This window comes from Equus caballus, chromosome X (assembly GCF_041296265.1).
Source record: "Equus caballus isolate H_3958 breed thoroughbred chromosome X, TB-T2T, whole genome shotgun sequence".
NCBI classification, from domain to species: Eukaryota; Metazoa; Chordata; class Mammalia; order Perissodactyla; family Equidae; genus Equus; species Equus caballus.
The window spans coordinates 105,279,757-105,292,950 of record NC_091715.1 but is presented as its reverse complement, the minus strand read 5'-3'; the positions used below and the strand labels follow the sequence as shown (position 1 = coordinate 105,292,950).

The 13,194-nt window shown below is 42.8% G+C and overlaps 1 protein-coding gene across 3 annotated transcripts in view; it reads left to right on the top strand.

Annotated features, from left to right (window-relative positions):
- LOC138921839 (glutamic acid-rich protein-like) overlaps positions 1–11,629 on the top strand; it is a 28,965-nt gene extending 17,336 nt beyond the window's left edge. For 2 of the 3 annotated variants that reach the window (XR_011434729.1, XR_011434728.1), the window contains exons 3-5: positions 6,977–7,159; positions 8,431–8,576; positions 9,174–11,628. Coding sequence is in view for 1 of the 3 variants with exons in the window: in XM_070257361.1 (XP_070113462.1) it covers positions 6,824–7,159; positions 8,431–8,568 (474 nt within the window). In the remaining 2 variants the exon portion in view is untranslated. Of the gene's footprint in view, positions 1–6,511; positions 7,160–8,430; positions 8,577–9,173 lie in introns of those variants that run through there. The other variant, XM_070257361.1, reaches the window with a different exon arrangement.
- Positions 11,630–13,194: the final 1,565 nt, after the last annotated feature.

Here is a 13,194-nt window from a genome sequence, read left to right as displayed (position 1 = left end):
GGCCTGCAGGGTATTATGAGGCTCAAAGGTGTCAAGGCAGCACTGGAAAATTTAGGTCTTAATATACAGATAGGAAACCTATGTAAAGAGATCTGCAGATTAAATGGAATCCCTTTCAAAAATCCAGTGACATTTTCTGCACAATGAAAAAGCTGATCCTAAAATTCATGTGGAATCACAAAGGGCCACGAATAGCTAAAACAATCTAGAAAAAGAAAAGTGGAGAAGTCCACTTCCCTGTATCAAAACTTACCACAGTTACAGCAATCAAAACAGTGTGGTAGTGGAATAATTATAGACATGTAGATCAATGGAATAGAATTGGGAGTCCACCATAAATCCATATATTTATGGTCAGCTGGTTTTCAGCAAGGAAGCCAAATCATCCCATGGGGAGAAAGAATAGTCCTTTCAAAAGACATGGTACTAGGCAAACAAGATGTCCATATGCAAAAGAACAAAGTTGGACACCTACATTGCACCCTATCCAAAGATTAACTCTAAGTGGATCAAGGACCTGGCTGTAATAGCTAAAACCATAAGACTCTTAGAAAAAGATATAGGAGTATATTATTGTGCTAGGGTTGCCATCACAAAACACCACAGACTAGGCGGCTTAAACAACATAAATTTACATCCTCACAGTTCTGGAGGCTAGAAGTCTGAGATCAAGGTGTTGGCAGCTTTAGTTTCTTCTGAGGGTCGTTTCTTTGGCTTGCGGATGGCCACCTTCTTGCTGTATCCTTACATGATCTTTCCTCCTTGTGTACACATCTCTGGTGTGTCTTTGTACATCCACATTTTCTCTTCTTTTTTAGGACACCAGTCATATCGGGTTGTGGCCCACCCATATGACCTCATTTGACCTTAATTGCCATTTTAAAGGTCCAGTCACCAAATACAGTCACATTCTGAGCTAATGGGGCTTAGAGATTCAACATATGAATTTGAAGGCACATAATTCAGCCATTTAAAAGGGGTAAGTCTTCATGACTTTTGATTTGGCAATGGATTCTCAGATATGATGGTGAAAGCAGGAGTAACAAAAGTAAAAATTGGGTAAGTGAATTTGATCAAAATTAAAAACGTTTTTGCATCAGAAGACATTAACAAGAAACCAGAAACACAGACTACTGAATGGAATAAAAATCTTGTGGCAAGCATATATCTAATAAGGATCTAGAATCCAGAATATGTAAAGAACATTTACAACTCAACAAGTAGACAAAGAATCCAATTTAAAAATGGGCATAGGGGCTGGCCCTGTCGCTGAGTGGTTAAGTTCACGCACTCCACTTCCACAGCTCAGGGTTTTGCCGCTTCGGATCCTGGGCGCCACCGACATGGCACCACTCATCAAACCATGCTGAGGCGGTGTCCCACACAGCACAACCAGAGGACTTACAACTAGAATATACAACTATGTACTGGGGGGATTTGGGGAGAAGGAGGAGGAGGAGGAGGAGGAGGGGGAGGGGGAGGAGGAGGAGGAGAAGAAGAAGGAGAAGAAGAAGAAGAAGAAAAAAGAAGATTGACAACAGATATTAGCTCAGGTGCCAATCTTTAAAAAAAAATAAAAACGGGCATAGGAAAAAAAAAAATGGGCATAGGATGCGAATACTAATTTCTCCAAAAAAGATACACAAATGTGCATTAAGGACATGAAAATCAGCTTGACATCATTAGACACTAGGGAAATGCAAAAAAAATCACCATGTAATGCCACATGGATGAGTATAATGGAATTTTTTTAATGGAAAATAAAACATATTGACCAGGATGTGGAGAAATTGGAACACTTGTACATTACTGGCGGGAATGGGAAATGATGCAGCCACTGGAAAACAGTTTCACACTTCCTCAAATAGTTAAATGTAGAATTATCATAGGACAGACTCAGCAATTCCACTCTTAGGTATATACCCAAAAGAACTGAAAGCATTTATTCAAACAAGAACTTGTATAGGAATGTTCATAGCAGCCCTATTCACAGTAACCAAAAGGAGGAAATATCCCAATGCCCGTCAGCTGATGAGTGGATAAACAAAAGTGGCATATCCACACAGTGGAACATCATTCAACCATAAAAGGGAAGGAAGTGCTGATACATGCAACACAACGGATGAGCCTCGAAATCATTATGCTAAGTGAGAGAGGCCAGACACAAAAGGTCACATATTGTATGATTTCATTTGTATCAAATATCCAGAAAAGGTACACGCATAGAAGGAGAAAGCAAATTGGTGGTTTCCAGAGCCTGGAGGCAGTGAGAGGGAAGTGGGGAGAGACTGATTAATGGATATAGGGTTTCCTTTTGGGGTGATGATTTATTTTGGAACTAGACAGTGGGGATGGCTGCTCAACATTGTGAATGTACTAAATGCCACTGACATGCACCCTTTAAAACGGAGAATTTTATGTTATGTGAATTTTACTATGATAATAATAATAATAAAAGATGCTGATTGACTCTACACCTCTACAAATAAATTGTGAATTAACTTCAACATCTGCTCAAATGCATCATTTAGGAAAACTTTATGTTCTTAATCAATGCTAGGGCTCAAATTACAGTAATACTTGGGGATCCTACTAAATTTTAAAAGGAAGCCCCTATAATCCTAAGGGAGCTACTGAATATAAAATAGAGGGCAAATAGGTTTATCGTGCTTTATGCACTGGAAGTATTGCCTTGCCTCAATTCTTCATGGTCGTAACACCCATTGCTTTAAAATAGCCTACAGTGGGCATAGGCACTCTGACACAATTAGTAATAAAGTTAAATTAAGTCTTTGCCGCTGACAAATTGGCTTAACAAAAGGGGACCTAATGGACTATCCTCGCTGAAAATACTGTTTATGGGCTAACATAAAATAAAACAGGGCCTACAAGGATTGAAATCCATTATATAAGTGCTACATAGAGAAAGGGTCATTATCTGCACTGCTTCTCCATTTAATCATCTCCAATTTGGCCTGTTTTTAAACTAGGAAAGAAAGAATGGCACCTCAGGATAGATGACCACAGCCTTAGCACCTCAGTGCCGGGTCTCCCTTGTTAAGGTCCCCTTACCCAACATTACTGAAATTACTGACTCCATCCAATCAGCAGTGCTAAAGGTTTTGCTATTACAGATTTGGCTAACGTGTCCAGTTGAGTGCCTATCTCAGTGGCCTCTCGGCTACAGCACACCTTCACTTCCGAAGGGACACAATACACATTTACCTGGCCACACATGGGGTACCTCAACAATTGCCATTGTACACAATCTTTGCAGGCAAGATTTTATCTGCATCCACATTTGTCTAGGATCACAGGTATGACATTACATGGATGACATCCTCCTCCGAGGAGATGCATTTGAAACTCTCACTCAGGACATATAAATACTCACATAGGAGCTTACAAAAAGGGGATGGGCCATTATCACACACACAGGGCAAGGCCGTGCCACCTTAGTTAAATTCCTGAAAATTATTTGGTAAACCAAGGGCCGCTGCATCACTGACACTAAGAATCAGCTATTGACTCTCAGTACCCACAATGTTAAAACAAACCCAACATCTTTTAGACCTTTGTGGGTCCAATGGGCAATTCCTCATTTGCAAATGTTACATAAGCCTATTGACACTATTTGAAAATCAGCCCACCTTGATTGAGACCCCCTGCATCAAAAGGCTCTAGAATCTGTCCAAATTGCAAAACAAGAGACACTCCCATTAGGCCTCCTGGAGAGTCCTTCACTGTAAAGGCCTTAGCAACCTTCTCTCATGCCCCTTGGACTCTCTGGACCTCCCTTGATGGCCATAAGTTGCCCATGGCCTTCTGATGCAAGAAACAGCCCTCTTTGACCACATGATTTATGACATTAGAGTGGCAATTGCTGGCCATGTACCGAACTCTCCTGGAAATAGAGGCTCTCACAGGCCTCGGGCCTGTGACACTCAGTTGCCAGGTGCCCGTTAGGCTTTAGATTATGGTAGTAGCACCCTTGCCAGTTCAGCAAAGTCACCAAGGATTCCTTGTTACAGATGGAGGCAAACCTGGACACTCTGGCATATCCCACTTGCAGGAGGGCCTGACCTTCCCAGTCATCACTCCCTTGCAATATGCCATGGTGCTGGAGGAGGCTACCCCTCTCTCAGACCCTTGGCTACGAGGGGAGCCACTTGGAATCACCTGAGTGAACAATAATGGGTGTTCCTACACTTTATGACTAGAATCATCACCACCACTCTGGTCACCTCTGATGGAGCTCTCATCCCGTAACCAGGACACCTTAACCAGCACAACTGACCAAACTTCAGGCAGTCACCTTAGCACTGAATGTCCTGGCCAACAGTCAGCCCCACTGGCACATTTTTACAGACTATGAGACCATTGGCATTGGTCTGGCTGTCTGGTCCGGCCAATGGCAGCAATAATTCCTTGTCCAAGATTGTCCCCTTTGGCATAAAGAACTCTGGGAATCTCTTGCCCCTGACTCCCAAAATATAAATCAAGATCACACGTGTCTTTACACATACTAAAGCCACAATCCAAGGCCTCACCAAGACATTCCTTATCCACTTTTGAGCTCCAGACATTATTGATAGTGACTGAGGCATTTATTTCACATCTCAGGATACACAATGCTGGGCTGTTGAAGAAGCGTTCAAGGAAACTTTCGCCTCCGTATCCAGCCTCAGGCTGCTGGGCTCATAGAGTGCTATAATGGCTTACTTCAACAAGTTCGAATTCAATTAAATGAAAATGGCACATTTCAGTCATCAGTCAGACGTCAGGGGTGAATCATAATAAAGTGACTGACTCTATTTTTTAACGTTTGACTGCTGAAGGCTTTTAAACCTTAGCCCTCCCTCTTTGCCAGTGCCCCACATCTGAGCAAGCTCATGAAAAAGACCATATGCTCTTTCCTTTGGCACCCGTGACGGGGGAGGGTCAGATTACACAAGCCCCTGTCAGCATTTGGACTCTCATTCCGGCCCCCTCAGCTAACCACAATAAAACTCCCAAACCAGTCTCCTTTCCTAACTCTTTCAAGTCTCTTTCAGAGCAGCTTGGGAGGTCTGCCCTGCTTTCCCCAAAAAGTCTCGTTATGTGAGTAATGGCTTTTTATATCCTCTTGGTGAGTCTGTGTGTATGATGTCACCAGTCTTGAAACTTGAACCAAATTTGGGGTAGGTGTCCATACTGACTCTCAGAGTGGCCACCACAGCTATTCCCACCATCATTCCCAGTAGCACACTTGCAGAATGCATGCTTCCCATCCCTGAAACATTGGAGTCTGTCAGGTTAGATGTCCTGGATTCCAAGAAGCTGTCCTTCCAGTAAGCAAGCTTATGTTCTGAATTTGAAGTTACAACTAACACCCAGCCTTGCTTCTGTGCCTAGGGACAATAGTTAATGGAATCAGCATAAAATAGCTGTTGAGTTTTCTTAATTTTAAGAATTCATTACACTTGGGGTCTTGGCTAAGTGGGGCCCAGGACAACAAAAAGTCTTGGACTGTGGACTGAGCAATCATTCTAGGCAGTCTGTCCTCTTAATTTCTGACACGCTGTATTAGTCTGATCAGGCTGCCGTAACAAAATGCCATAGACCTGGTGGCTTAAACAACAGAAATTTATTTCTCCCAGTTCTAGAGGCTTGGGAGTCCAAGGTCAGACTACTAGCAGATCAGGTTCTTGGCGGAGGCTCTCATCCTGGCATGGAGACAGCCACCTTCTTCCTGTGTCTTCACACGGGAGTTGGGTGGCGGGGGGAAAGCCGTGAAGGGCAAGCTCTCTGGTCTCTTCTTATAAGGGCACTAATCCCACCATGTGGAACCCACCCTCATGACCTCATCGAAGCCGCATTTCCTACCAAAGACCCCCATCTCCAAATGCCATCACATTGTGAGTAAGAACTTCAACATATGGATTTCGGGGGCACAAAATTCAGTCAATGGTATGTGCTTAGCCCAGGCCTTTAAAATGAATCTCTGTCTTTCTTTAGTCATTGTTTGGAGGCTTGAAGTGAATTGGGGAGCATTCAAGAAACACGTTCCAGCTCTGATTTTTAATACTTCTTCCACTCTCCACTGTCACTGAGTCAATTTGAACTTTGCATTTTTTTAAATAACTTGAAAACATTCAAATTCTCTTTCTCTCTCTTATGGGAGGTTTTAACCATTGCTGATATTTGATCTATACATCTTTTTTTCTTACCTAACTATGTCTCTACTTGTATGTATGAGCTGTCCCCAGGTGGAAACTGGGGAACAACTCGCAGTTTGCATACCGCAGGGTGCTACCAAATAGGGACCCTGTAGTTTTGCTTGCAATGGTAGAATTAAAAAGGCAAGACTTGTGGGCTTGGAGGGTAACCCAGGCTCCTAAGGCCTCAGGGAAAGTTGAAGGCCTTGATCTCTCATTGGACCCTGGACATGTCAATCCTTACCTCTCAACAAATGAGCTTAGAGCTCGCGATGACGGAAGCAGCCCTTTGTTGACCAGTCCAAGCTCCGCCCCCTGTCGCTGGCTCATCTGCTTCTTTTCTGCCCTGTCCACTGATACCTCAGGCACAGTCTTGGCGGCTCGCTCCTCCAGCCGCCCTCCCGCCCTTCCTGTCAGAGGGCCTCCACAGGCACTCTTGAAGACTGTTGTCCCCTTTGCCGCCATCTTCTCTGTCGCCCCCACTGCCCCCTGCCTGGCAGGCTCTGCTGCCCACAGGCTCCCCTCAGAGGCAGTTGCTTCAGCGGCCACCATCTTTGCCACTGCAGTCGTTGTGACAACCCGATCCCTGCTCAGGTCCAGGCGCAGCCTGGGTCGTCCTTTCTGCCATGTCAACCGCAGAGGGGCGAGATTCGGTCCAAGGCAGCCAGCACAGAGCTGATGGCTGCGTGGACTGCGACCCCGGACTCGTCAGGCTCCCTGTGATTCCTGCAGAAGGGACAAGTGTAGTTCTAAGTGCCGCAGCCTTTCTGGTTTCCCAGGTGGTCACAAAAGCCCTTCAGGAGGTGGAGAATGAGCAGCAGGGTGCCGAGCACACAGTCGAGGAGGACTGGGACGTCTGGTCATCAGAGCAGGAGGAGGACTTGGAGGAGGAACAGGAGGAGCAGGACTACGAAAGCGAGGAGGAGGAAGATGCGGATGAAGGCGCGGAGCACGTCGAGGAGGTACAGGAGGAGGGCGCCAGAGTTGTCCTAGGGGCTCGCGAGGCCCCCATGGTGGGGTTTCCGTTTCCATTCTGGGATCTGGCCCAAACCCTTCTCCACCGCATTCCTAGTGATAACCACGTCTTGGGTCGGCCTCATGCAGGCCGTGTGGTGGTGAGGCGTGGTCCCCAGGAGCCCAAATTAGGGACCCGTGCCTCGGGAGGGTGAACATCTGGCAGAGGGAGTGGAGAGCTTGTAGGCTGAGCAGCTGGCAGGGTACCTCCCCCCAGGTGCCCGAGGAAACTGCAGAGGGGCCTGCATGCCAGAAGGCAGAGGAGCCAGAGGAGGCCAAGGTCCCTGACTGATGCACGTGTCTTCTATGATGCCAGGGCCTGAGGAACTGAAGGGGACCGAAGCTGGCAAGTGGCAGCAAAGTCCTTAGGACTTGCGGCCCCTGTTGGTGCATCCTGATCAAAGGCAGGCTGTGCCCAGCGCTTGCTTTTAGCCATTAAAGGGAGGGTCAAAGCTCTCAAAATACTTCAGGCCGAACATGCAGTATTAGAAGCCCAATTCTGTAAAGACCTTTATGATCTTGACTAAAGGTATGCTGCCCTCTACCAAGCCCTGTATGATAAGAGTTCTGAGATCTTCAGTGCAATTCATGAGCCCACAGAAGGTGAGTGTCAGTGGGAGCAGGTGTTCAGGAAGGAGTTTGGGAGGAAATGGGAAAAGAGCCTGAAGGAAAAGGGCAAACAAATGGCATACCTCACTTTTGGTTGATGGCTTTTAAAAATGTGAATATTCGTGGTAGGATGATCCAAGAAAATGGTGAACTTGTACTAGAGCACTTGAAAGATGTAAAAATTAAGTTTTCGAGGGTTGAAGAACCAATGAGCTTCTCTGTAGAATTTGTCTTTAAGTCAAATGAATACTTTTCCAACAAAGTTCTGACGAAAACATGCAGAAGGCGATCAGATCCAGATGATTCTGATCCCTTCTTCTCCAAAGGGCTGGGTACAATCAGCAGCACAGGGTCTGCGATCTACTGGATAGAGGGGGAAAACGCCACCGAGAAAACTAACAAGCTGAGTTTGTTAGAAAACTATCAAGCTGCAGAAATGTGAGGGCCTTGGACGTCTTGTATCAACCACGTCCAGGTAGTCTTTCTTCACCCACTTCTATCCTCCTGATTCTCCAAGGGTAGAGTACTGGTTGTCACCACTGATTATAAATTGGGCTATTTTTCCGTAAAGTTCTGGCCCTAATGTCCATATTATTCTTCACTAATGAAGCGAGTGAATATCAATATGAAAACTGATGATGAGGCCCAAGAAGCTGGAGGTGAGGAGAAGAAAGTAGAAGGGGTCAGACATGAAGAGCCAGAAAAAGGAACTGAAAAAAATCTGGACCCAGAAAACAGCAGTCTCTGAGAATCCAGGTATCTCTGTAAAGCTTTGTGTATCATCCAATCATTCCTGACATATATCAGTTATGTTTTTAAATTTTCTCAATATAGTAAATAACAAAAAGAGTCAAAAAACTTAGTTCTACAAGCCAGTTTAATGTTAACAATGTGCTTATATACTGGTCTAGAATGCAGCATATTCTGAAGTGTACTTTATTCACAACTACAAGTCCTTTGAGCTGTAGTTGTAAGACTTCTACAGGTGGGAAATTTATCAGCTTTGGCAGCAAAAACCAATATTTGTTTTGAACACAGTTACCAGAACAAGGGGCAAAAGCGACTTAAATGAACACTAGCTGGTCCTTCATCACTTAGTTACAGTAATACAGCATCTTGTACTAAGAGAGGATTCCTTTGAGAATGTGACTACTTACAAAGCTATAATAAGAAATTCAATTAGGACTACATTTAATGATTAATACCTAACTGTTCATTCAGTTGTAAATTTTTGTATTTCATATGACAGTTAAAAGAAAAGAAAATTAGTCACAAGAAGATTACCGTTTCTCACCAAATTGACAATTAAGTCGATTTATACCTTATCTGTCCTTTCTCTTTTTCCTTTTACAGATGTGGAAACTTGGGGACTTGGAGGTTAAGAGAATGTAGTTTATGGATGGATCACAGACTTTTAAAGTGGAAATAAATGCATAAATACTAGAATGGTTTCTCAAAACAAAACAAAACAAGCATTTTCGGTGTTTAGCTAATGGGAGATGAGGTTGATGTGATTAGAGAATTGACATCAGATTATGCAAGAGTACCCTGATACCCAAGGATCTGGGTTACAAGAGGAAAACATGACTTCTCCTATTATGGCAGACATACATAGTACTGAGTATTCTTAGATTTAGAAAGTCACTGGTGCATGTTAATGATATTTAATTGTTAATTGTCTCTTGTTTTATCTACTGAAAGCTATTTAAGGAAAATGAAGTCTTAGTTCACCAGAGTAGAGGCTCAGAGAAGAGTAAAGGCTATGGGTTTGAGGCTATAAGACCTCCTTTCTGCATTTAAGTAAGGCTGCCTAGGGATTCTCTAGGTCTCATTAATGCCTCCTTTGTTCATATTCTGTGGTAGCACATCTCATATCCTAACATATTATCACATTATTTACATATGTGTCTATCTCTCCCACCCCCTAGGATGTAAGCTTCTAAATGATTGGGATCTTAAAGGGTTTTATTTAGCTCTCTCCTGTTTTTGTTACCACAACACCCTCCTCTCGGTGCCAACATCTGTTTTAGTTTTCTATCGCTGCATGACATGCTTTGTCCCATAGGTCATCTCTGTGAAATGACGTAGGGCACTACGCTAGCACACGAACACTGGGAGGCAGGAATCACTGGGGTGCACTTGGAGGTTGGCTATCACAGTGCCTATGCTGAACCAGTTGTTGATCATAGTACTGCTCTGAGACCCACGCTGGAGGGACTTGTCATGAACCCCACACTTTAGAAGCTCCACTCTCAACCTCTTCCAGTCTCACCTCTCTGCAAATGGCTAAGGGTGCAGTGTGTGGGAGGATGGGGACGTGCACGTTCAGAACCCATATCGTCTGCCCCCAACCATGTTCCATGTATCTGGGGCCCGGAATTTGCTGCCAGAGCGGCCCCAAGCCCCAAGCCCCAGTAGGCCTGCATGCTCCTCTTCATTGGATCTCTACTTCTGAGGGGTGAGTAGTACTGCCAGTACTATACTTCCAGGACTGGGAGATGACCCAAGTCATGGTGGCTGTATCAGGGAACAGGGGATAAATGGGCTTCAGTATCCTTGTATATGCACGTGAGGTCTCCTGAGGTGAGGAATGGAGCTCAGAGTGAATAGAGAAGGCGAGGTGGCTGGAGCCTGAGTCCCGGGATGACAACCAGTGGCCTGGGGTATGAGCCTCTCTTCCCCCACATCAATGGAACAGAGCTTTGAGGAGCCTAGGTATTGTACATAGTCCCCTAAGTGACCTGAACCTTTTTGTTACTCACACTCTTGTATTTTCCTTCTCTCTGTGTTTTGATGAACCTGTGACTTTCTTCTAACCATTCGAGTATGGACAAGGTAATGGGATGTCACTCGCCTGATTACCTTATGATATGTTACTGTAGTTTGATCCTTATATCATTTTTTGTGGTAATTTGGTTTTTTTTATTTATCAGTGGAAAACTAATGCACTTGGTCCTGGAGAGGACTGTTTGAATATGTCTCCGTAGGCAAGGGAAACAAAAGAAAAAATAAACAAATGGGACTATATCAAACTAAAAAGCTTCTGTACAGCAAAGGGAACGAACAAAACGAAAAGACAACCTATCAATTGGGAGAAGACATTTGCAAATCATATATCCAGTAGGTGGTTAATATCCAAAATATATAAAGAATTCACACAACTCAACAAGAATAAAGCAAACAACCTGATTTAAAAATGGGGAGAGAAGTACCTCAACATAATAAAGTCCATATATGACAAACCCACAGCCAACATCAGACTCAATGGTGAAAAACTGAAAGCCATTCCTCTGAGAACATATACATATATAATGGAATACTACTCAGCCATAAAAAAGATGAAATCTTGCCATTTTTGACAACATGGATGGACCTTGAGGGAATTACGTTAAGCAAAATGTCAGATGACAAAAGAAAAATACCATATTATTTCACTCATATTTGGAAGATAAACAGACAAACACATAGATACAGAGAACAGATTGGTGGCTACCAGAGGGGAAGGTGCTTGGAGGAGGGCAAAAAGGGTAAAAGGGCACATTTGTATGGTGACAGAAGGCAACTAGACTTTAGGTGGTGAGTATGATGTAGTCTATACAGAAGTCAAAATATAATGACCTACATCTGAAATTTATATAATGTTATACACCACCATTACCTCAATTAAAAAAAAAGGAATTCACGCGCCAGCCCGGGGGTGTAGGGGTTAAGTTTGCATGCTCTGCTTCAGCAGCCCAGGGTTCATGGGTTTGGATTCCAGGCGTGGACCTACACACCGCTTATCAAGCCATGCTGTGGCAGGCATCCCACATATGAAATAGAGAAAGACAGGCAGAGATGTTAGCTCAGGGCTACTTTCTTCAGAAAGAAAAATAATAAAATTTAAAAAACATATAAATAATAAGAAAATACTTATATATTTACCCAAGTCATTACCATTTCTGGTGCTCTTTAATTCTTTGTGTAGATCTAGATTTCCATCTGTTTTCAATGTCTTTTGGCCTGAAGAACTTCCTTTAACATTTCTTACAGTGCGGGTTTCCTGGTGAGAAATTCTCTTCCCGTTAAAAGAGTTTTTGCTGTGTATAAAATTCTTGGTTGAAATTTTCTCCCCTTAAGTGCTTTAAAAGTATTTCCATACCATTTTCTTACTTGCATTGTTTCCGATGAGAAATCTGATGTCATCTGTATCTTTGTTCCTCTGTATGTAACATGTTCCCCCTGCCCCTGGCTACTTTTAAGATACTTTTCTTTGTCACTCAAATGTGAGCAATTACGTTATTATATACCTTGTTGAAATTTTCTTTATGTTTTTTGTGCTTGGACTTTGTTGAGCTTCTTGGATCCAGGGATTTACAGTTTACATCAAATTTGGAAAAATATCAGCCATTATTTCTATTTTCTGTCCCCTCTTCAGGAACTCTAATTACATATATATTTGGCCACTTGAAGTTTTCCAACAGGTCAATGATGCTCTTTTCATATTTTTTAGATTTTTTCTTTGTATTTCATTTTGAATAGTTCTTATTTCTGTCCTCCAAGTTGCTATCTTTTCTTCTGTCAAGTCTAATCTACCATAGGTCCCATCAAGTATATTTTTTGTTTATATTTGTTTTGTTTTGGTTTTTGTGTTCTTTAAATACGCTTTATCTTTAAGAGCCATTTTAGGTTCACAGCAACATTCACCAGAACCTAGAGAGTCCTCGGTCCTCTCACACATACGGATTGTTTATTCATTCACCTACTAAAGAACATCTTGGTTACTTTCAAATGTTTTAAATTACAAAGAAAGCTGCTATAAACATCCTTGTGCAGGTTTTTATATGAACCTGAGTTTTCAGCTTCTCTGGGTAAATACCAAGGAGCAAGATTTCTGGACTGTATGGTAAGAGTGTGTTTCGTTTTCTAAGTAACTGCTAAACTGTTTTCCAAAGTGGCTGCACCATTTTGCATTGCCACAGCCAGGAAAGGAGAGCTCCTGTTGCTTCATATTCTCACCAGTGTTTGGTGGTGTTGGTGTTTTGGATTTTTGCCATTCTAATAGATGCATAGTGGTGTCACATATTGTTTTTTTAGTTTGCAATTCCCTAATAACATTGATTTTGCGAATGTTTTCTAATTTGGGTTTTTAGTTTTGATTCAGTCCAGATTATCAATTATTTCTTTCATAATTTGTGCCTTTGGTGTTCTATCTATAAACTCAACACTATATCCAAGGTCATCTAGATTTTCTCCTGTGTTATCTGTTAGGATTTTTATAGTTTTGTATTTTAAATTTATATCTATGATCTACTTTGAGTTAATTTTTGTGAAGGGTATAAAGTCTATATGGAGATTATTATTATATTTTTTTGCATCTGGACATTCAGTTGTT